Raw genomic sequence first — 25,844 nt, forward strand, 5'->3', positions numbered from 1 at the left:
TCCAATCCATGAACATGGTATATTTCTCCATCTATTAGTGTCCTCTTTGATTTCTTTCATCAGTGTTTTATAGTTTTCTATATATAGGTCTTTAGTTTCTTTGGGTAGATATATTCCTAAGTATTTTATTCTTTTCATTGCAATGGTGAATGGAATTGTTTCCTTAATTTCTTTTTCTACTTTCTCATTATTAGTGTATAGGAATGCAAGGGATTTCTGTGTGTTGATTTTATATCCTGCAACTTTACTAAAGACTCCACCAGAAAATTACTAGAGCTCATCAATGAATATAGTAAAGTTGCAGGATATAAAATCAACACACAGAAATGGTTTTCTTCTTTGAATATTTTCTGAAAACATGTGTTCTCATTTCCCCAGAAAGTGGGAATCACATGTGCTTGTTTCTCCCATTCCTCCTGCTCCAATGAGTTTACAGTGTAATTGATGACATGAAGAATAACCTAGCAGCTGATGGTATTTTAGAGAACAACTTCTTTTTTCCAATCCCCAATTTTTAAGTGACCCAGAAGATATATTTTTAAAATGTATTTTAAATTTTTAGGGGACCCTACTCCAATTAGAGCTACTTTCTGTAAAGACATAGAGCAAAGGGACATAGAGAAAAAGTAGAGCAAAGAGCCAAGTTCATTCTCCCTGAACAAGTCTTACTAGGAAATTTGAAAATACAAAACACAATAACATTCAGAAATTAAAATGACAACTTTAAATCAATTTGCTATAGCAAAATATATTCATTGTATTTTCCCCCAAAATGACACAATCTATCATTTTTTTGTGGGGCTTTCCTGGTGGCTCAGAGGGTAAAGAATCTACCTGTCATGAAGGAGAATCAGGTTTGATACCTGGCTTGGAAAGATCCTCAGAGAAGGGAATGGCTACTCACTCCAGTATTTTTGCCTGGAGAATTCTATGGACAGAAGATCCTGGTGGGCTACAGTCCACAGGTTGCAAAGAGTGTGTCTATGTTCTTTTAGGTATGACAATAGAATGCTAAATTTCTTGGAAAGCAAGTTATAAGTTTATGTTTTACCAGATAATATTGAGAATGTAATTTCTAAACCCTTATTTTCTTTTCTTCTTTGATATATTTTAAGGTGGCAAAAATTGTTTTCTTCACTACCAACAAAAATAATGCTGTTCCATCCTCTGTGAAACATTTGTCTGCTTCCATTTCCATGTTTTCCCAAAGTCAACATATTTCCCCATGTGTGAAGATGGCAGATCCTGTTCATCTGGTAGAAGGAAAAAAAGTATCTTTCAACACTCACTGTTGCTCTGCCTAATTTTCTGTTCACCCTGGGTGGAGAGCAAATCTCAGTAGTCAGAATTGCCAGAAGGAACTATGTCCACTTGGTTTATCTGTAAGACTCAAATGAAAGGTTCAAGAAAGAGACAAACAAACTAAATCGAAACCATAGCAAAAATCACAGAAGGCATCAAAGTAAGCAGTTTTTAAAAAACAAGCTGACAAATTGAATTTGTCTTGCCCTATTTCCTTTCATGAATACCACTATCCCTTTTGGTCATTCAGGGTCATTAGAGCTTTTCTTCAGTGAGTTAGGGATTTTAGAATCCAAAACTCTCAAAATTCAGTGAGGATCCTAAACGGTACTGATTGTGTTTACATGGGCTGCTCTACCAAAATACTGCAGATTAAGTGGTTTAAAAACCGAAGTTTATTCTCTCACAGATCTCAAGACTAGATGTCCAAGATGGAGATATAGGAATGGGTACTTTTTCATCTCTCTTGGCATGTAGGCACCCACCTCCCTGCTGTGTCCCCATGTGGTCTTCCATCTGTGGATACACATCCCCTGTGTCTCTTTAAATGACGAGAACTTATAAGGACACCAGCTACATTGGATTAGGCCCCTACCCTAAAAGCCTCATAGTAACTTCATTACCTCTTGAAAGACCATGTCTGAAAATATGAAGACATCCTGAGGTATTCAGATTTGGCACTTCAACATAGGATTTCAGGAGGACACAATCCATCCTACACCAGTTGCAAAGAACTAACAACAATTACATATCATCATCAATTAATATTTTCTGAATGCCAGCTATGCTCAAATCATCTGAAGAGTAAAGAACAGTAAGGGAAAGCAGAGTTTGCAAATAGAACTGAAAAGTCCAACTTATTCTTTCTCTCCTTCCTTTCCCCCATTTGGCTATATAGGATAGATGTGGAATTATTATCTCAACTCTCCTCTAAAGTGAAACTGTTAGTTGCTAATTCATGTCCAACCCTTTGTGACCCCATGGACTATAGTCAGACAGATTCTTCCATCCATGGTATTTTCCAGGCAAGAATACTGGAGTGCGTTGCCATTCCCTTCTCCAGGTAATCTTCCTGACCCATGGATTGAACCCAGGTCACCTGCATTGCAGGCTCACTCTTTACCATCCGAGACACCCAGTGCTTCCCAGGTGGCACTAGAGATAAAGAACATGCCTTGCCAATGCAGGAGACTTAAGTGACATGGGTTCAGTCCCTGGGCCAGGAAGATACCCTGGAGTAGGAAATGTCATCCCACTCCAGTATTCTTGCATGGAGAATCCCATGGACAGGGGAGCCTGGTGGGCTACTGTCCATAGGATAGCAAAAAGTCAGACATGATTGAAGAGACTTTGCACAGTACAGCTCTTCGCTAAAACATCCAAGCCAAATTCAAAGCCACACCACACACCACAAGCCCTTATTAAGAGTGTATCCTCAAAGAGTCTTCTCTCAAGCAATCACCCAAAGACCAGCTGAAAAAAGGAATATTAGGGAATGAGAGGGCTGGAGGAAAGCCATGGCATCCACTCATTCCTTAATTTCAGTCTTTTCCATCAAGCCAGTCATTTTAGGGCTCATCCTTGTTGGTAATACCTTGATTTATCAACATTAGTTCCTTGGCTTTTTACACAGAACCTTCAAGAAATTGCTCCATGTGAAATGCAATGTATTGCCTTTTTGGTGGGTGTGCTATTGAGTGCATTTTTCTGTAGATTCATTTGTGTTCTCCCATAAAGAATCTCATATGGAAAATTAATTCAAAACTCAATGTTCAAAAATATTTCTATCTCACTTGAGGATTGGAATTCTTTTTGTAAGATATGTAGAACTGATGGTATCTTTCATTTTGGTACTTTTACTGCCAAATAGAATTTACTTGTTTTCCTTTAAAGAAAACAACTTTATTGGAATAGAGTTTTGATTTACAATGTTGTGTTAATTTCAGCAAAGTATAGCAAAGTAAAGAAGATATATATATAGATATATAGATATAGATATAATTTTTGGGGGGATTCTTTTGCTATATAGGTCATTTCAAAATATTGAGTAGAATTTAAGATAATTTGTTTCTATCATTTCATTTTCTGTCCTCAAGAAGATAATTCTAATCTATATTTTATTATGAAGTAATTGATCATGTACTTTTTGAAAACCATCTGAAATCAGAGAAATAAAGAGAGATAAATAATATTATTTCTTCTCTAAGGATTCTTAAAATTATCTTTAGAATACAGAATTTTATTACAGACACTTGTTTGTTATCACAAAACTTCTAAAGGAGTAGGAGCTATCTATAGCTAATTGAAGAAAGCTTCACGAAAGAGGTGACATTTTTAGTAAAATATGAGGCATATAAATATTAAATTAAAAACTTTAAGATCATTGTAAAATATGCAGATGAGACCACCCTTTTGGCAGAAAGTGAAGAGGAACTAAAAAGCCTCTTGATGAAAGTGAAACAGAAGAGTGAAAAAGTTGGCTTAAAGCTCAACATTCAGAAAACAAAGATCATGGCATCTGGCCCAGCACTTCATGGGAAACAGATGGGGAAACAGTGGAAACAGTGTCAGACTATTATTTTTGGGCTCCCAAATCACTGCAGATGGTGATTGCAGCCATGAAATTAAAAGACGCTTACTCCTTGGAAGAAAAGTTATGGCCAACCTAGATAGCATATTCAAAAGCAGAGACATTACTTTGTCAACAAAGGTCCGTCTAGTCAAGGCTATGGTTTTTCCAGTGGTCATGTATGGATGTGAGAGTTGGACTGTGAAGAAAGATGAGCACCGAAGAATTGATGCTTTTGAACTGTGGTGTCGGAGAAGACTCTTGAGAGTCTCTTGGACTGCAAGGAGATCCAATCAGTCCATTCTGAAGGAGATCAGTCCTGGGTGTTCTTTGGAAGGAATGATGCTGATGCTGAAACTCCAGTACTTTGGCTACCTCATGCAAAGAGTTGACTCATTGTAAAAGAGTCTGATGCTGGGAGGGATTGGGGGCAGGAGGAGAAGGGGATGACAGAAGATGAGATGGCTGGATGGCATCACGGACTCGATGGACGTGAGTTTGAGTGAACTCCGGGAGATGGTGATGGGCAGGGAGGCCTGGCATGTTGCGATTCAGGGGCTCGCAAAGAGTCGGACACGACTGAGCAACTGAACTGAACTGAACTGAACTGAAGTCCTTTTGAATCTTCTAAATGAAATCTAGGGAATCTAGTAACTCCCCCAAAAGATAGTTGAATAGTTCTTTATAATCTAATTTTTCAAATAAACCAAATGATAATCCTGTTTATAACAGCTATCTTCTTTTATCCATCCAAAAGACATTCTCAGACTAGTGCATGGGCTCCTCACTTCTTTGGTATGCAGTCAGGATAAGGGTACTCTAGGATGTAATGAGCAAGGGTCTCTCATGAAATCATAGTCCAGCAACTACTGCACAGGGCTTTTTTGGACCTTGTCTGCCAAGTCACTTGGTGTTACTTCTGTCCTGCCTTCTTGGTTGCAGTAGGCACAAGCCCACCCTGATTTAAAGGAAGGGGAGTGTTGGAGACTTTTCAGACCCTCTTTTGAAATTACCACATGTATTATGCTTTTCTTATTTGATAACTCTGGTGTTTAGATATTTTTCAAAATATTGGTATTACATGTCTAATTTAAGGTAAACAGTGGTTATTGTTCATAAGAAATCTGTTAGAATCCTGATGGATTTTCTGTCATTGTTTTCTGCTGGAAACATTCTTTATCTTTCTTATATGTACAACTAGCATAAGTAAATAAATACTAGGTAATTTTCTTGACTAAATAAAAAGGATTAATTGCAGATGAAATGAGTCATGGGAGGCTTGCCTATATGTAGACATAATCAAAACCAGCATTCACTGTACGTTTTTAGTATCTCTGGAATTTGAGTAAATATTATAATTAATGATGGATTTTAGTTGAACTGGGGTTCCCTGATAGCTCAGTTGGTAAAGAATCCGCCTGCAATGCAGGAGACCCTGGTTTGATTCTTGGGTCAGAAAGATCCTCTGGAGAAGGGATAGGCACCCACTCCGGTATTCTTGAGCTTCCCTTGTGGCTCAGCTGGTAAAGAATCTGCCTGTGATGCGGGAGACCTGGGTTTGATTCCTGGATTGAGAATATCCCCCAGAGAAGGAAAAGGCTACTCACTCCAGTATTCTGGCCCGGAGAATTCCATGGACTGTATAGTCCATGGGGTCACAAAGAGTCAGACATGACTGAAAGACTTTCACTCACTCACTTCACTCCCTTAGTTGAACTGGTAGTAGATTTTCAGTTTCTGCGGTACATAAAACAATGGCATGACTTATTATACGCAGCAATTGAAATAGTTGTTATTCACAATTCCAGAATCGTTAGATATACTTTGGATATGACAATATCCTCTATTTTGTAATATATTCCGTATAACCAAAAATGAGGCCTGGGTCTTAGGTCTTGCTTTAATCACTCCTAGAAACCTGCTAACCCTTGGAAGTATTTATTTCCCCCTCAGTAATATACTCATTTCTTTAATTTGATTCTAGACTTCAAAGAGCAGCCAACAGTGCATTAGCTATCAACTGAAAGGGCCCTTAATTGACTTGTTCCTATTGACTGAGATCCTAGAAGTCACCTCCATTAATGGTACATACTGATAGGAGACAAGGAGGAGGTCTGCCAGCACTGGAGTTGTGTCTAGATGTAGTGTATCACATTTTTTCCAACCACTTAGCTTTTCCTCCTGATAGCAACAAAGTGACTCTTGAAGATGAAGCCCCACATCATGTCAGCTGATGAAATATGTGCTTGGCTGGGAGCAATACAGCAATGCAGTTCTTGATAATGCTCCTGTCTCAAATCTTAGGTAAAATAATTAATATTTGGGGTAATTAATAATATTGGAATTATCTTTAAGAGTGTTTATACTGTAACATATTTTAAGTAGGATAGTGCACTAAATACTGTGTGTGTATAGACATATATATCTACAAACATAAATGTAGAATTATGAGTGTGCTCAAGTTGCTCAGCCATGTCTGACTCTTTGTGATCCCTGGACTGTAGTCCACCAGGCTCCTCTATGGAATTTTCCAGGTAAGAATGCTGGAGTGGGTTGCCATTTCTTACTCCAGGGGATCTTCCTGTATCTCTTGTATCTCTTGCATTGGTAGGCAAATTCTTTACCAATGAACCCTCTGGGAAATCCAAAAAATGTATAATATAATATGTATGTGTAATAAATACATATTCAATTGTTATTTAAAGAATTGCTTAATGTCTAGTATTTGCTGGATAAATAATGATTACTAATTATTATCCCTGCCCTTAGGTAGATAACTGTCAACCTCTTGCAATATCATTGGTTGCTTTCCACCTTTTATGATGAAGAGACATAACAACTGGTACATTGTAAGTCCTAAGTAAACACTAGCTAATTTTTTTTTTCACTTCTTATTTAGCAATGTATGGACAAAATGGTTAATCAATGTTTTCAACTGGTCATTTTATCTAATGTTTAAAATACAAAGCATTCTTAAATGGCATATTCCTATTCACAAACTGAAATTACCACTTTCATATATTTTCCGATTGTAGGATATCTTTCAGAATAATTAAATGACCTTTATGGGCACTCATGAAACAGAAAAAAAAAAATCTTGAAGGCAGGAAACTCATAGCCTTGCTTTATTTTTTGTTATGTACCCTGCAAAAAACCATAAACAGGAGAGTGGTTAATAAATATTATTCAGATTTGGGGATGTGAAATAGGAGATACAAGCATGAAATCCTGTTTTTATTGCTATCATTATGCTGATGATCCTCTGGCCACTTCTCTCTGGTCTGTGTAATTGCCAAGTTCTTCATATTTTATTCATTGCAAGAGCTGCTCTGTGCCCACTCTTCTTATGCGGATGCCTTGCACTGTTTCCAACCCTTCCTAATGGGTGTGATCTGTGAGCTCCATCAACTTTCTGTCTGTGTCTTGTTCAGGCCTCTAATGAATATGAGACTTACAACCATCAGTTATGTACAGAAATAAATGAATAGGGGTTTGTTGTTGGTTCATTAGCACTGTGCAAAGCAAGCTCACTTTGTCTCCTTCATGTTCTCTTTGATGAATTTGCTGACTTATTATAATTTGAAAAACTTGCTCATGTAGACATTTACATAAAAGGTTCAGGTTAGGTCTTTCATTTTCTTTATCTTCTTATCTTTGTTTATTTCTAACTTTCTGCAGTTTACATGGAATTTGTTTTAGTTGATTAAACAATAGAAAATGATAAAGTGCTTACATCATCAGCATTCTCTCCCTCTGTTACAAATTTTTCACACAAGAAGTCCCACAAAATATGTCATCCTCAGAAAGAGTTTATAATATTGTTGAAAGATTCATGCTATAAACCTCAGTGGGTTAGTTGTTGCCTTGTTAAACACTAGCAAAGATTTAGAGGTGGTTTATCAACATGACTGATCACAATGGCATTTTGATTAGCAACACAACATTTACTTCTTTCTCACTTTATTTAACACACAATTATTGATTTATTGAGTGCCTTATTTCATAAAAGATCAGGAGCTATTGGGGAATATGAATATGTGAATACTTCTATGTGCATATTTTACATATATACACATAGGAGAACAAGTAATAAATACTCTTCATTCTTTGTAAGAAATACTGGAACATACTGATGGAACTGTTGTGTCCACCAAAGAATCCAGAAAAGAATGAAGGTCTGGGAAATCGAGACTTTTTAGACATTCATGTATAAGTAATAGATGAAATATCTATGAAGAGAGACAAAGAAAAATGTTTCATATCTCCAAGGGTCAGGCCCATAAAAGAGTTGTGAGTGGGAAGGATTCTGGTGAAAATAGTTAAGGGGATGGATGAGCGGAAAGATCAATGAGTAGACATATAAAGGAATAGAATAGATAGAGGACTAGTTTCATCATCTTTTCATCAAAGCAGATGAAAAGTGAGCATGGGAGACATTTGACATAGGAAGCTAAAAGAGCCATTTTTTTCCTTCTTCTTCTTTGTGAGACAGAGTAGAAGAAAATTAAGAGAGTTTGAACTGACCCTCCCTAATTTTCCAAAGTGTGAAACAGAACTTGCTAAATAAAAAGAACTGAATGGGATGGAGATGGGGGCTAGAGAAGGATGGATAACTGTGGGAGATACTTCTCTGAGGGGCTAGAGAAACTGGAGATGATTCTCTGAGAAGCTTCTAGGGGATTCAAGAGACGATTAGCAGAATCACATGTACACTAACCATTTTTCTATTAGACAAAGACAAAATATGAGAATTAGTTCATAAAAATTTCAGTGACCTTTTTCTCAGTTACAAGTTAAGCTTAATTTCTGTTATGTATTTTATTCATTTTCTCCTATCATGATATCTTTTGTTAGCTGGAACAAATACAACCTACTGCGTGTGATTCTGTAATGGAATTAAATCTGAAGCTAACCTTACTAGTACTAACAATCTGTAGTGTCATTAAATACAATATTTTTTTTCAAAAATAAAAGGGTTATTTTAGCAGTTTGAATATGAACCTTGTAACTAGTGATTCTAAAATTTTAGTGTGTAGTAGTTCAGCATCACTTTATGAGTATGATAGAAACAGAGAATTTGGGACTTCACTCCATGAGTGTCTGGGAAAAGCTGCAGTGAATCTAAAATCTTAGAAGCACACCAGATTATTCTGATTAAAAAGTCAGACAGCAAATACATTATGAGAAACTAAGATTTCTAGAGATAAATCTCAGTAGGTTCCTGGTTATAAGATTGGTCTGTCACTTCCTTAGGTAGTTATTAAGCAAAATTATAGGAGTTTGGGTAAATCAGTCTTGGAAACAATGTTAATCATTAGAATACCTGTGTTTGCAGGCATTTTTGTTTGATTGTTAGATAAATAATAAATAGGAGAACAATGCAGTTTGAAATAGTCCTAAGATAATGGAAATACATATGCAATAATACCCTGTAGTTTTACCAATAATTATTTGATGCACACTCATAATCTCAATTTAAGAACAATTTTTGTGAAGACTTATGATGTGTTTTTATTTCAGTCTATCATAGGAATAGGTTTTATAACATACAATAAACAGTATTGGAGTTTGACCTGCAAGATCTAAATTCATCTTCCTATCTGTGTGATCTTGAAAAATGTACTAATCCTTTATTAGCTTCAATTTTTCTGTAAAATAAAAATGAAAAACTTCACAGAGGTGTTCAGTTCAGTTCAGTTCAGTTCATTCACTCAGTTGTGTCTGACTCTTTGCGACCCCATGAATCGCAGCACACCAGGCCTCTCTGTCCATCACCAACTCCCGGAGTTCACTCAGACTCACGTCCATCGAGTCAGTGATGCCATCCAGCCATCTCATCCTCTGTCATCCCCTTCTCCTCCTGCCCCCAACCCTTCCCAGCATCAGAGTCTTTTCCAATGAGTCAACTCTTTGCATGAGGTGACCAAAGTACTGGAGTTTCAGCATCAGCATCATTCCTTCCAAAGAAATCCCAGGGCTGATCTCCTTCAGAATGGACTGATTGGATCTCCTTGCAGTCCAAGGGACTCTCAAGAGTCTTCTCCAACACCACAGCTCAAAAGCATTAATTCTTCGGCGTTAGGAGAGCTAAATGACAAGCAGTGTGAACCTGGTTATGAAGGCTAATGGTATGGAAAACTAACTTTATTTTGCTGGTTGGAAAACAGAAATGGCAAGTGTATTCAATATAGGGATGAATTTGGAGTTTTCTCCACAACTGTCCTCTTCACTAAACATGAGCCTTTTTTTTTTTTCTCTTGACTTCTCATATGTTGCTTAAAATTCTACTTCAAATTTATTTTATTCTAACTTGCATTAAAAGTGATTTTTAACTTTTTTTCTCATCTACTACACTATGAGGATCCTAATGGCAAGGTTTGTATTTGTTCTATATTTTTATACTCTAACCAGACAAGTGTTTTGTCCAGATATTTTATGTCATTTTGTTAAATACACAAATGACCTGGTACATGGACACTTTTATGTTCTGTGATCTCTTTCTGTGGCACATTTATAAGCATGATAGATAATGCTCTGGGTCTATCACTAAAATGACACAAAATGCTTGATGTCTTCAATGATGGCATAAAATGCCAAAGATGCATATATTTCTATAAAGACTAAGTGCAATATAATCATATGTGTTTCTGAAAAAAATTTATATGATTTGTGTGAAATCCTTCTATACTGATATTTCTTTTCTTTTTTATTAATAGCATTTAGTTATTTTTTGATTCACCAAATACTTATTTAATTCTTTGCACAAATCAGGAACATTCTACATGATGAAGATATAGTAGTGAACAAGACTTAAAAGCCCTTTCCACAATCATGTATGGATGTGAGAGTTAGACTGTGAAGAAAGCTGAGTGCCAAAGAATTAATGCTTTTGAACAGTGGTGTTAGAGAAGACTCTTGAGAGTCCCTTGGACTCCAAGGAGATCCAACCAGTCCATTCTGAAGGAGATCAGCTCTGGGATTTCTTTGGAAGGAATGATGCTAAAGTTGAAACTCCAGTACTTTGGCCACCTCATGCAAAGAGTTGACTGATTGGAAGAGACTCTGATGCTGGGAGGGATTGGGGGCAGGAGGAAAAGGGGACGATAGAGGATGAGATGACTGGATGGCATCACTGACTTGATGGACGTGAGTCTGCGTGAACTCCAGGTGTTGGTGATGGACAGGGAGGCCTGGTGTGCTGTGGTTCCTGGGGTCACAAACAGTCAGACATGACTGAGTAACTGAACTGAACTGAACTGAATGACATATGAGGACCATGTTAAACAAATGAACAACAAACAAACAAAAGTATGATTTCAAGTGGCCGTAAGTACACCTGAGAAAATGATGGAGTGACTTCTCAGTATTTTAAATAAGGTCAACTGGGAAGAGATGAGATTTAATTTCAGGATCAAATTTCAGAACATGACAGAACATGATCAGCCACTGTAAAAACCCATGAGAAGCTAGATTTGGGTAGAGACAGTAAACCTGAAAGAACATGTATGAGAATACTAGAGGATTTTTAATCAGAGGGACAAATTATCTGATGGAGACTGTTGAAGACCCTGTTTCATGCTATAAGAATACCTTTTATGGGATGGAACAAGAGCATATTGTAATCACCTACAAGAGAATACTGTGGCTTTGGCAAAGGTCTGTCACTGACTCCTGTGTGACCTTGGATAAGTAATGCATCATCTGTCTAATAGCTCTGTTTCCTCATCTGCAAAATTAGATAATTGATTGAACTAGGATATAGGAAGTGAATATAACTACCTGGAATAGTTAAATGCTCAATTGGTGCTAGATTTCTTAAAAATTAAGACTATTAATAAAAAACAGACACATGAGCCTTCAATTCAGTTCAGTTCAGTCATGTCCGACTCTTTGTGACACCATGGACTGCAGCATGCCAGGCTTCCCTATCCATCACCAACTCCCAGAGCTTACTCAAACTCATGTCCATCAAGTCAGGTATGCTGTCCAACCATTACATTCTCTGCCCTTCTTCTCCTGTCTTCAATCTTTCCCAGCATCAAGGTCTTTTCCAATGAGTTGGCTCTTGGCATCAGGTGGCCAAAGTATTGGAGTTTCAGCTTCAGCACCAGTCCTTCCAATGAATATTCAGGACTGATTTCCTGTGGATGGACTGGTTTGATCTCTTTGCAGTCCAAGGGACTCTCAAGCTTTTTCCCCAACACCTCAGTTCGAAAGCATCAATTCTTTGGCACTCAGCTTTCTTTATAGTCCAACTCTTACATCCATATATGACTACTGGAAAATCCATAGCTTTGACTAAATAGACCTTTCTTGGCAAAGTAATGTCTCTGCTTTTTAATATGCTGTCTAGGTTGGTCATAGCTTTTCTTCCAAGGAGCAAACGTCTTTTAGTTTCATGGCTGCAATCACCATCTGCAGTGATTTTGGAGCCCAAGAAAATAAAGTCTCCCACTGTTTTCATTCTTTCCCCATCTATTTGCCATGAAGAGATGGGACCAGATGCCATGATCTTAGTTTTCTGAATGTTGAGTTTTAAGCAAACATTTTCACTCTCCTCTTTCACTTTCATCAAAAGGTTCTTTAGTTCTTTACTTTCTGCCATGAGGATGATGTCATCTGCATATCTGAGGTTATTGATATTTCTCCTGGCAATCTTGATACCAACTTGTGCTTCCTCCAGGCTGGCATTTCACATGATGTACTCTGCGTATAAGTTAAATAAGCAGGGTGACAATATACAGCCTTGACATACTCCTTTCCCAATTTGGAACCAGTCTGTTGTTCCTTGTCCGATTCTAACTGTTGCTTCTTGACGTGCATACAGATTTCTCAGGAGGCAAGTAAGGTGATCTGGTGTTCCCATCTCTTTAAGAATGTTCCACAGTTTGTTGTGATCCACACAATCAAAGGCTTTAGCATAGTCAGTAAAGCAGAAATAGATGCTTTTCTGGAAATTTCTTGCTTTTTTTGATGATTCAACAGATGTGGGCAATTTGATCTCTGATTCCTCTGTCTTTTTAAAATCCAGCTTGAACATCTAGAAGTTCATGGTTCATGTACTGTTGAAGCCTGACTTGGAGAACTTTGAGCATTACTTTACTAGCGTGTGAGATGAGTGCAATTGTATGGTAGTTTAAACATTCTTTGGCATTCCCTTTCTTTGGGATTGGAATGAAAACTGACCTTTTCCAGTCCTTTGGCCACTGCTGAGTATTCCAAATTTACTGGCATATTGAGTTCAGCCCTTTCACAGCACTATGTTTTAGGATTTGAAATAGCTCAACTCGAATTCCATCACCTAGAATACCTTTTTTTGTAGTGATTCTTCCTAAAGCCCACTTGACTTCACATTCTAGGATGTCTGGCTCTAGATGAGTTATCACACCATTATTGTTATCTTGTATAGTTCTTCTGTGTATTCTTGACACCTCTTCTTAATATCTTCTGCTTCTGTTAGGTGTATGCCGTTTCTGTCCTTTATTGCGCCCATATAACCCAGGGATCAAACCCAGGTTTCCCTCACTGCAGGCAGATTCTTTAGCAGCTGAGCCACAAGGGAAGCTTCGTAAGCCTTAATACACAGCTTCTTTTTTTCTTGCAATTCTCTCTTTCTGAGCATGTGTAGACATTATCTTATTTTCTAAATTTGTTTCCCATTCATTAATTATTTAGTATGTTGATCATTATTGGTTAATTCATACTATAGTAATAAATAAGCTTCTCCCCAAATCTTTGGGTCTTAACACAATGACAGTTTCTTTCTTCTCACATTAGTTTGATGTGTTTGCAGAAATCCCCCACCATTCTTGTCACCCCACTTCTAGAAACTACTTTCAAGTTTGTCCTATCAGAGAAATTGTGTAACAAACTAAAGGTCACATTGCCATAATACAGTGTTCATTTAGTACTACCAGTTCTTATTAATTTATAACAATTGCCATTTTCACTAGCTGACATTTTTCCCTGAAAGACTCACATTATCTTCATATGTTTTTAGCACATTAAAAAGTCAGAAGGTCTGTGAGTTTTTGGGAGGATAGTTGTTCGGGACATGAGGGTTTCAGGGACTCAGAGCCTTGCGTCCAGATTTGCCTTCAGTGACTATGTGACTTTGAACAAGTCATTAAACCTTGCTAGGATTCTTCATTACAACTCTCCCAATAAAATATACTATCAAAATGCCAAGAGTCATTATATTCTTCCACAAATTAAAATAATGCAGATAGAATCATTTAAATGAATCATTTTGTCTACCTCTTTGCCTCAACATGAAGGATCCCTATGGCACATTCTAAAGAGATTTGTTCAGTTTAGGTTGAAATGACCTCAGCGAAATGACTTTTATCATTTGTTTTGAGAGGTGGTATCATTAATCTTTTCTGCACCCCCCTCCTTTTGGGGCTCGCTTCAATTAAATAGGCAGGGAGAAAAGAATGTTGAACAACATTATAAAAATGTTAATTTCTAATGTCACTGACTAGCTTTTAATCACACTATTAGACATATGTTCTGATTTAACGATCCAGACCAGCACGTGGTAAGACCAAGATTGACTTTGATGAATGCCTAACATTATTTTGTGATATGGAGGACATTGTTTTTCTTTCTGTCTCAATGTTTCCTTATAAATTACATTCTTTTTAGAAAAAAAGATAATGTGAAAGACTTTGGTTTTCAGAATTTTTTTTCCTAAATCAACATTTTGATGTTTTGATCATAAAATGAAACGTTTGGGTGTGATCACTGTAACTATTTGTCCTTAAAACTTTGGTGGATCCTTTTTTCTTATTTTTAAGCTCAAAATGCTTTAAATACCATCAGTGAAATAACGTATCTTTAGTGTGTACAGAAATCTCATTATTTCAAACAGTTGCTCACTAATGATGCTGTAGGGAAAATTGGATTCCTTTCCTTGTGTCTGTTATTCATATCTTTTTCTTTGGTGGTACCATTTGCTGAAGTTCCCACAACACAAAGGCTCCAGTCAAATGTTATCATTTCTATTTTCATGAACGTAAACAATTTATGTGAAACATTTTTCAGGAATCTTGGACAGAATTCATGGTTTCTTCTTCTGGACTTTCCTACCATTTTATTAATTGCTATATTTTGACCCTAAACTCATTTTGACTTGCATTTCTTTTAATTGTGTATATAACCTTCTTCCCTAAATGTTATGAGCCCCCTTGGGACAGTGAAAGTGTATTGAACTTTATATAATTAGGATATCTCCCCATGATGTTTACAGCATAGATTTAAGAAATAATTGAATGGAATGATTATATATAATATAATGTAATGCACACTAATAATATATATCATTTTATTTAGTCATATTGTTTTTTATAAATCATATATATTTATATATGTGTGTATATACAGTGGCTTCCCTGGTGACTCAGTTGGTAAACAATCTGCCTGAAGCGCAGGATACCACCTCCATCACAGATACATATATACATATATAAACCTTAATTCTTACATCACCAATGGGTGGAGGCTGTGGCAGGTGACAGCCAGTGATCGGCCATGGAAATAGTTTCTCCAAAGTTCTATGCAGAACTACAAAGTAATGCATGAGTGAGAGCATTGAAACAAGAAGAGCGGAGACAGAATGATGACCATTGGGGGAAACTGCTCTCTAAATTGCAGGAAGATCCAAGCATCATGTTTGAAGGGGGCAAAAGCGGCCTGAGAGTCAGGGTTATGCTACCAATAATTGGAACTGAGTTGGGACGGACTAGGAATAAACCCAGATTAGGTTCAAGTAAGGAACATGTGAGAGTAAAGAAAGGTACTTCCTGAGCAGTTGCTAAAATGTCTGCTCGGACTGCTTCCATTTATGCTTCAGAAGATAGAAAATTAGTTGGGCCATAACGGAATTGATGTTTCTCTGTATTTTCCTCATCCTCTTGTGTGCCTCTTTATTCACGTTTCTAACCGAATTGCAATTGAAAGGAGGACCATTGTTGATCATTGTGTTTATTTCTGCATCATCCAACTGAATTTTTGAATGTCGTTGATATTTGATTTGCATTTTATCAATGATTGTCATAATAATGCTATGCTGCCTGTTGCCAAACTCAGTGGCATGCAATGCTCAGGACTTATGCTCACAGGTCTGAGTGTCACATAGGACAGGTGTTCCATGTGCAACATCCTTAGGTTCCCCTGGAGAGGCTGTGACCATCTCAAATATGTTCTCCTGCCATGTCAGAGACATCCTGCTCCCAGGAGCAGAGGAAAAATGCATGCTTCTTAAGGTCTAGACACAAAGCTGATATAACCTCATTGTTTTAAAAAATATTTCTAATTGGAGGATAATTGTTTTACAATATTGTATTGATTTCTGTCATATATAAGCATGAATCCATCATAGGTATACATATGTCTCCTCCATCTTGAACCTCCCTCCCACCTCTCACCCCATCCCACCCCTGTTCCAGGGACCAAAGCAAGTAGCAAGATGAAGACATCAATGAGGCAGGGATATTTAGCACTTGCAAGAGCCCCACGATACCACATGCTGTGAATTCAATCTTTTCAATGCCCAAAATGTGGAGAAAGGGTGCCAGTTCTCTTCCTGACTACATCATTAGGGCCTTGAATGAAGGCAAATCAGTCACCCTTTTTAATCCTCAGTTTCTCCATTTGTTGTATTTCAACTTGTACTCTTCAGGGGAATAAGCACAAACATGGGGCATCTAAGAAGATAATTGGTGGTAGTTTAGTTGCTAAATTGTGTCTGACTCTTGCGACCCCATGGACTGTAGCCTGCCAGGCTCCTCTGTCCATGGGATTCTCCAGGCAAGAATACTGTAGTGGGTTGCCATTTCCTTCTCCAGGGGAAATCTTCCCAACTCAGGGAATGAACCCAGGTCTCCTGCATTGCAGGCAGATTCTTTACTGACTGAGCTACAAGGGAAGCCCAAAATTAAACCATAATTTTAAGCTCCTGATTTCAAATTTGTGTGTGTGTGTGTTTTGTCTTTATTCCCTATGTTTCCCATCTTTAAATTTTTGCTCATTGGTATTCAATCAGTCAAAACAATTTGCAATTTTTATAATGATTTCCAGATATGAGGAGGGAACTCCAAGTTTCACTGGTACAGGCACTGATAGATTCCAAGCAAAACAAAATCTTGGGATGCTAATGGTACCTCTAGGGGAATAAGGTACCGAATAAGAACTAGTGAAACTACTAGATGGCAACATTTGCACCAGCTTGCATGCTCAAGATGGTTTTTCAGAACTAAAACCACTGATAATAACACTATTAATATGATTGCAACCTTGGTTTGCTTACAAATAAAAATAATCCATGATGACATCAAACTTCACTATGATCAAGATTCTACACAATGGAGGAGAGGTTTGGACAGTTCCAAGAGAGAGAAGTGGAGAGATTTCTTCCCATTTCTTGTACTTAAAGTCAACTTGGGAAAACTTATTCAAACACAAGACTTTTTTTGGTTTGTTTTTATTGTTGGCTCCTCTGGGTCATCATTGCTGTACACAGGAGTACCTGCAAGCAGAAGTTACTCTTCATTTTTGTCCATGGGTTTCTCATTATGAGTGTTTCTCTTATTTGGGAGCACAGGCTCTAGGTACACAGGCTTCAGAAGTTGCAGCATGCAAGCTCAGTAGTTGTGGCCCATGGGCTTAGTAGCCTTGCAGAATATGAAATCTTCCTGGACTAGGGATCAAACCCATGTCCCCTGCATTGGCAGGATGATTCTTATCCACTATACCACCAGGAAAGTCTAAACATATAATGTTTTACCCCTGTGTTACCTGGACTCACACACTGGAATGATCCACTTAAGCTTACCCCAGGCCTGAAAATGCTTCTTGCTCTAAATAAACCCACTTGAATATGGCTTATCTGAGCTTGTGGTGAGAAACAAAGCAGTTCATTTGAACCAGTGTCCAACGAGTTACAGCTATTTGGAATAAAGTAAAATTGATTTAGAATTATTCTTTAAAAAGAAGACAGTGGTTAACAGACATCTCTAACTGGAATTCTAACTAAAAAGGTAATAAAGGGAATTGAAACATTTTATTTTATTTTTTCTTGTGTACATAATTTTATTCAGAGCAGTTCTATGAGGATAGAAACTCAAGAATTCTTTTTTTTATTTGTTTTTAATTGAGCAATAATTGCTTTACAATATTGTGTTGGTTTCTGCCATATATCCACATGAGTATACCTATGGGAATTGAAACATTTTAGAGTGAAAGTAGTATTTTTCAGGTGAGGACAGTCCTTCAGTCTGTCTTTCCCCAACTCAGCATCCCTAAGATGCTTTTGCTTTTCATACTACCCATTTTATCTTTTCCTCATTATTTGCAGGTTCTTGGAAGCTTTAGATTGTCATTCTCTTCTTATTTGCCTCAGTGATTTCCATAAGGATATTTGCAGTTAAACCAATTCAGAGAAACTTGTTTCTATTTGTATACATAAATAATTTATAAATTATATATTTGTACATCAGGAGTTGTATATTAAATCAAATCTTGACAAGGCAAAATTCTAAGCTAATAACATTCTCAGATAAATGTTATTATTCTGTTTAAAATGATAAATCATGAAAATAGATTTTAATAATTGTTTCTTTCATTTTCAAAAGATAAATACACATTAAGTGCCTATTGTATGCCAAACAGAAACAGATCAGCCATTCCCAAAAAGAATCTAAGCTTAACCTCTTTCAACCTAAGGTATATAACACTTACATCTCTGCCTATATATATCTGTTGTTTTGGATATATTATCATCTTCTGGATAATATTTTTATCTATAAATATTTTTAATTAGAGAGGATAACTTCAACATATATTACTAAGCTAAACTTTGCAAAGAAAAAATGAGAGGGACAAGACTCAAAAAAAGTTTTCTATTAATTCCATAAACCACAAATTAGAGGTTACATACTAGCTTTGTATGGGTTAAATATGACATACAAAGGGATTTCATTGACCCATGCAGTATTTACTTTCATAATATTTTTGTCCAAATCTTTTTACTTGAAATATTATGACTTTTTAAACAAAATCAAAAGATATGATAACCTTGGAGCTAGTCTTTGTCATGACAGAAATCAGTGGGGCGGGGGGGGTGGGGGGCGTAAAACAGAGCCATCTTGTCCTCTGAGCTAACATTCCCTTCCCGACTTCCATGTGTACCCCTCCCCACTGAGAACTAAGATCAGGGTAATTTTGGCCCTCATGCTATTGTTTATCCTTTTGTAACTTTAAAAGAAAATTGATTTTTGTATATATTCAATTTTGTTGGTCTAAAATCTAGCTCAGTGTACTCAATTGTGATATGCCTGCCAGATTTGATTAGCATTTGAGCTTGTGACTCTGCGTCTGAACATTGTGAGAACTCAATATTCTTCTCTAGAGATTCTTTTCACAAAAGTGTATATATATATATATATATATATATGTATATATGTATATATGGGTATGGATATATATGTGTATGTGTATATATATATATATATATATAGAGAGAGAGAGAGAGAGAGAGAGAGAGAGAGAGCAAGAAAGAGGAAGGAGAAAAAGAGATAGGAAAAAAGAAAAAAAAGGAAGAAAGAAAGGGGAGGAAAAAACGGAAGGGAAGAGAGGAAGGAAGAGAGGGAGGGGGGGAGATATGTCTGTGTGTGTGTATATATATATAAATATAAATATATATTCTTTGCTCTCTTCCTTCCTTGCTTGCTTTTCTTCTGTTCTTTCTTCCCCCTTTTCCTTCCTTTTTTTTTCTTTTTTCCTATCTCTTTCTTTCTCTCTTTCCTTGCCTCTCTGTATATATGCGTGCGTGTGTGTGTGTGTATGTATGTATACACATAGATATCTATACACAAATATTCATATAAATACTTTCATGAAAAGTATTTGTATACATGTACATACAATGTACATATATTCTTCAAGACATTTTCATCTCAGTTTCTGTGACACCCTCTGTGCTATGTCAAGCTTGCTCCATTCTGACTTGTGAAGCGTCTTGTCTTTCAGATGGAACTCCATTGACCTGGTGGATTGGGCGGTCCAATGAAAGGCAACCCTACTGGGGAGGCGCCCCTCCAGGAGTTCAGCAATGCGACTGTGGCCTGGATGAGAGCTGCCTGGACATTCGACACTTTTGCAACTGTGATGCTGACAAGGATGAATGGTAATGGGAATGCAGATCTCTCTGCACTTGTGGAGGAAGCCCACTAAGAGATGCATAAAATAGCCCATAAAATAAAGGAACATGAATGAGAAATTCCATATGAACTAAGGCTTCTTAATGATGGTGATTGTTTTTAACTCTGGAAATTGCCAGTCCTAGTACTTTCAGGGCTATTACTAAAGTTTGTAATGTAAAGCATGTGGCAACACCATCATCTTATAGTCTCAACATTCCATTTTCAACATAAGAATGAAATGTAATATTTAGCTTTGCATTTAGCTGGCATTTCTATAATGTGTAGAATATAGGCTTTTGGAAAAAATATGGGAAATAAGGATGTGTAATTACACAGACTGTTTCTTTATTGTTGCATTGTCTCACTGATGAATGACCCAGCCACCAGCCAACCCTATTATTGCCAGTAAAAATAGAGAATTTATGCTTATTGAACATCGATTTAACCTTCATAACAACCCATTAATTCTTTTGTATTTTTAATCAAAGTACAGTTGGTTTAAAATGTAGTGGTAGTTTCAGGTGTACAGTACACACAGGCATACATACACACACATACATCTTTTTCAGATTCTATTTCCTTATAGATTATTACAAGTTATTAACTATAGTTTCCTGTGATATAGAGTAGATCCTTTTTTTGATTTAAAAAATTATATTGGAGTGCACTTGATCTACAATGTTGTGTTAGTTTCAAGTGTATAGCAAAGTGATATAGTCATACATATATATATTTTTTTTTTTGAATGTTACTCAATTGTGTCTGACTCTTTGTGACCCCATGGGCTATGTAGTCCATGGAATTCTCCAGGCCAGAATACTAGAGGTGGTAGCTGTTCCCTTCTCCAGGGGATCTTCCCAACCCAGGGATCGATCAAACCCAGGTCTCCCGCATTGCCTGTGGATTCTTTACCAGCTGAGCCAACAGGGAAAAGCCCCATTATACATATACATATAGCTATTATTTTTCAGGTTCTTTTTCATTCAGGTTATTACAGGATACTGAGTAGAGTTCCCTGAGCTATACACTAGTTATTTATTGGTCACCCATTTAATTTATCCCTTCCCCCCTTTCCCTTTCAGTAACCATAAAGTTGACAAAGATATTACAGAATACTGAGTAGAGTTCCCTGTACTATACAGTAGGTCTTTATTGTTTATCTATTATATATATAGTGGTGTGTATCTGTTAATCATGAACTCCTAATTTATCCTTTCCCCCTTTCCTCTTCAGTAACCATAAATTTGACAAAGAAAGAAAACCTATTATTTTTTTTTATGATCTTCTCACTTTGACATCTTATGGTTGAGGAATGTAGATTACAGAGAAATTAAATTATTTTCTCACTCATCTACTAAAAGGAAGATCCAGAATTTGAACTCCCCAACACCAAGTTACTTTTGTAGATAAATTTAGTTTTTAGTTCTCATGGCCATGACATCTACTTTTCCTTTGCCCTCCTGGTTAATTGCTTGTTTTTTCACTGTAGTGATGGTGAAAATATGCACAGAACATTTCCAAAGACAGTTTGGTTTTGAAAAATTTAAGACCTTCTTTGGTTTTGATTTTGTAAATTGCGCTTGTTTCATCAAGTACTGCTCAAGTATAGTTAAGAATTCCTGTGTCAAACTGCTCCCAACTTAGTGGAAATGACTTTTAAGTGTTTTTCTTTCACTGTTTTAGTTGATAACACCAAGGACCGTTTCAGATAAAATTTTAGGTCTGCTTTAAACATTAGTTCAGTAAGAAAAGATCAAACATATGGCTCCATCAGGCTCCACGACATGGTCCATGGCTTCGGAATGTTTTAGGCTGCTTGGGGCCTGAGTCATGTGACCTGGGTTCCTTCTCCTAACATGGCAAATCAGATAAAGTTAACTGGATGTCTCCATTCTTTGGGGACTCTACTCTTTCCTGCAGAGCCTTCTATCTCATCTTATAGATCTGCAAATAAAAAATAACTCTCCTTCTTTTTGAATATGGGGTCTCTTTTAACATTACTTCCCCAAAGTCTTACCCTTTGTACAGTAGAATTTGATGGTAGCTAGCTGAATAGATGAATGTAATAGACCTTTGAGGAGAAGTGATCCCCAAATGACAACTACAAGCTTGAGAGACATGTGAAAAAGTGACATGATTGTGTGGCCAGGAAAACATAATCAAAATCCTCTGCAACCAGCAGTTTGATTCACTCATTATATTTTGATTCTTTAACTTCTTTTTGCTGTGTGCTGACATTAGAAACATATGAATTTATAGACTTACATGCAAACACCTTCGTTTTATTCTGTATCATCGGAGATGATAAGGGTGGTTAGAATGTAAAGAGTCATTGAGAAGGGAAAGTGTTTCTCCTGAGTGCCTTCAATTTTCTTTCTTTTTTTTTTTTTTTTTGGTTGAACACTTAGTCTTCGCTCACTTTTTCCTTTGGAGAGGCCCTTCCCATACTGAATGCTGCCTTAGTGCCTTCCCTTGCTAGGGAACAAATGACCAGAGCTGGACTTAATTTAGTAAACACTGAGGGAGAGAATCACATCACACCACTTAAAAGTGGAAAATTAGACTATCAAGTATTGAAGTGCCTCTATCCTCCCTTCTCCAGGACTTTCCATCAATCATCTTATCCACTGTCATTCCAGAGTCTCCCTTCTTTGACTTTCTCACTTGTTCGCTAACCTTTGAAGCCCTCCTCTTGACTTAACTTCATCATCAAAACTGTGCTCAGAAACACTTTTTTCTCAACTCTGGAGCCATCATACTTCCAGCAACTTAGGTTATGGCATATTTCATAACCTTTTACTGTCCTTTTAAAGCCAGGGGGAAAGCTTCATCATGTGTCATTTTATTTAGCAAGTAACCTTGATTAGAGCATAAACATTTAATTTGAGATGTAGGTTTTGTTCAACAATTAACCTATGAAGGATCAAGAGAAATGATCTGACTGTCCCTCTGTAAAGATGCCCACTTCACCCATGGATGTCCTAGAGTTATGTTGAGCATCTCATATATAGATCATACAGGATATAGTATATAAAATACTAAGAACCTTTCAGGATGTGATAGGTAACATTGTTAAGTGACAATATTATCTAGGCATTGCAATATAGTAAATCACTATATACGAAATGAAATTCCTACCCAAATTAGCTTTCTGATTCACTTTTCCAACCCAGGTGAAATTAGAAATTTCCTTCTATCATTCTCATAAGATAATAGATTCTAATTTTTTTTGGCCCTGTGGCATGTAGGATCTTAGTTCCCTGACCAGTTAATGAACCTGTGTCCCCAGCTTTGGAAACAGAGTCTTAACCACTGGATTACCAGGCAAGTCCCAAAAGATTCTGATTTAACTCTTCTAGATTTCATTTTCTTAGGACAAGCTATAATCTGTCATCAGTGATTCTGGGAAATAATTTGTTATACAGGCAACTGTGCATACTATTCCGTCTGACATTTACTCTTAAATCATTTGTTGAAAGAATGCCTACTCTGGGCAGTTTGATAGTCTGTTATACAGAGAAAGCCAGGGGCATATAATTCTTACCCTTGAGGAACTTTCAGGGCAGTGGGATAGTAGAGGCTAACTATTTTGCAATAAATGCATTAGTGTGATAAGTTTGATTATACATATAAGCACAGGTTTGTCAGACCTAGGGTGTACTTGAGTTGGGATATGTTGATTTCAAGGAAAAGTATAGGTAAGTTTTGAAGAACCAGAAGAAGTAACTAAAGGTAGTATAGTATACTTAAGTGCTGCCATTTATTCAGACACAGAAATGTAAGTGATATAAAAATAGCTACTTCTCCAAAATACAAGTATCTCAGTGTAGTTTTTGCAGTTTTCATGTGTGCAATTTACACACTATGTAGACATGGAAGAAGGTCAAATCCAGATCATGAAGCTCCTTGTATGTGAAATAACAATGAAACAGCTTTGTCTGTAACATGGATTGTGGACATGGAATATACACTCAGAATGAAACCTGGCATAGCCTTTTTGAAATGTGTTCATTATTATTTAAAGGACAAAATCTAACAGCATTGGGGAATAATCATTTTCTTTAACATTCTTCCAACCTGATTCTTAGATAACATGTGGTCGATTCGGCTTTCCTTGCATTTCAAATTTTTGTTTCTGACAGGCATGTTTCTTTTGGTGTCTGAGTGCTTCTAAGAAAGCTCAAACATATTTACCTGATAAACGTCCCTTAAGTTTCTGCTCTTGGTAGTTAGTCAGAATTCTGACTTGGGCTACTATAGCATTTAGTAGATAGCACATTGATATATTACAAGTCCTAGATAATATTGTCTCTCAAAAATGTCAAGTGTCAGAGAAAGACAAATATCATAGGATATTGTCTATATGTGGAATCTGGAAAAAAAAAAAAAAAACGGTACAAATAACCTTATTTATAAAGAGAAACAGACTCACAGATCTAGAAAACAAACTTATGGTTACCAAAGGGGAAAGGTGGTAGAGGGATAAATTACCTGTCTGGAATTAACATATACACACTACCATATATAAAATAGATAATCAGCAAGGACCTACTATATAGTACAGTGAACTATACTCTGTAATAACTTATAAAAGAAAAGGATACTCTGTGATAACCTATAGTGGAAACAAATCTAAAAAAGAATATCTATATCTATGTATCTATCTGTCTATCTATCTATATTTCACTGAATTACTTTGCTGTACAACTAAAAAGCCTTTTGATGAAAGTGAAAAAGGAGAGTGAAAAAGTTGGCTTAAAGCGCAACATTCAGAAAACTAAGATCATGGCATCTGCGCCCAGCACTTCATGACAAATAGATGGGGAAACAGTGGAAACAGTGGCTGACTTTATTTTTGGGGGCTCCAAAATCACTGCAGATGGTGACTGCAGCCATGAAATTAAAAGACGCTTACTCCTTGGAAGGAAAGTTATGACCAACCTAGAGAGCATATTGAAAAGCAGAGATATTACTTTGCCAACAAAGGTCCTTCTAGTCAAGGCTATGGTTTTTCCAGTGGTCATGTATGGACGTGAGAGTTGGACTGTGAAGAAAGCTGAGTGCTGAATAATTGATGCTTTTGAACTGTGGTGTTGGAGAAGACTCTTGAGAGTCCCTTATACTGCAAGGAGATCCAACCAGTCCATCCTAAAGGAGATCAGTCCTGGGTGTTCACTGGAAGGACTGATGCTGAAACTGAAACTCCAATACTTTGGCCACCTCATGTGAAGAGTTGACTCATTGGAAAAGACCCTGATGCTGGGAGGGGTTGGGAGCAGGAGGAAAAGGGGATGACAGAGGATGAGAGGGCTGGATGGCATCACCGACTCAATGGACCTGAGTTTGAGTGAATACCAGGAGTTGGTGATGGACAGGGAGGCCTAGCGTGCTGTGATTCATGGGGTTGCAAAGATTCAGACACGACTAAGTGACTGAATTGAACTGAACTGAACAACTAAAAGTAACACAACATTGTAAATCAACTATATTTCAATAATTTTTATATTTATTTCATTGGAGGATAATTACTTTATAGTACTATGATGGTTTTTGTGATACATCAACATGAATTTGTCCCCCCATCCTGAACCCCCTTTCACCTCTCTCCCCACCCTATACCTCTAGGTTGACTCAGAGCACTGGTTTTGGGTGCCCTGCTTCATGGATCAAACTTGATTTTTAAAAGTTTCATAAAACAAAATTAAATTAAAAATAAAAGAAATGGGGGAAAAATCTCATATACTAAAGTCTTCTTAGCATTGTATACACTG

At 36.9% G+C, this 25,844-nt stretch overlaps 1 protein-coding gene across 2 annotated transcripts in view; it reads left to right on the top strand.

The window, feature by feature from the left end:
• The window catches only part of CNTNAP5 (contactin associated protein family member 5), a 1,075,483-nt gene that overhangs the window by 834,835 nt on the left and 214,804 nt on the right, over window positions 1–25,844 (top strand). For both annotated transcript variants that reach the window (XM_068967132.1, XM_068967133.1), the window contains exon 14: window positions 19,901–20,057. In XM_068967132.1, coding sequence (XP_068823233.1) covers window positions 19,901–20,057 — 157 coding nt within the window. The remainder of the gene's footprint in view (window positions 1–19,900; window positions 20,058–25,844) is intronic.

This window comes from Capricornis sumatraensis, chromosome 3 (assembly GCF_032405125.1).
Source record: "Capricornis sumatraensis isolate serow.1 chromosome 3, serow.2, whole genome shotgun sequence".
Classification (NCBI taxonomy): Eukaryota; Metazoa; Chordata; class Mammalia; order Artiodactyla; family Bovidae; genus Capricornis; species Capricornis sumatraensis.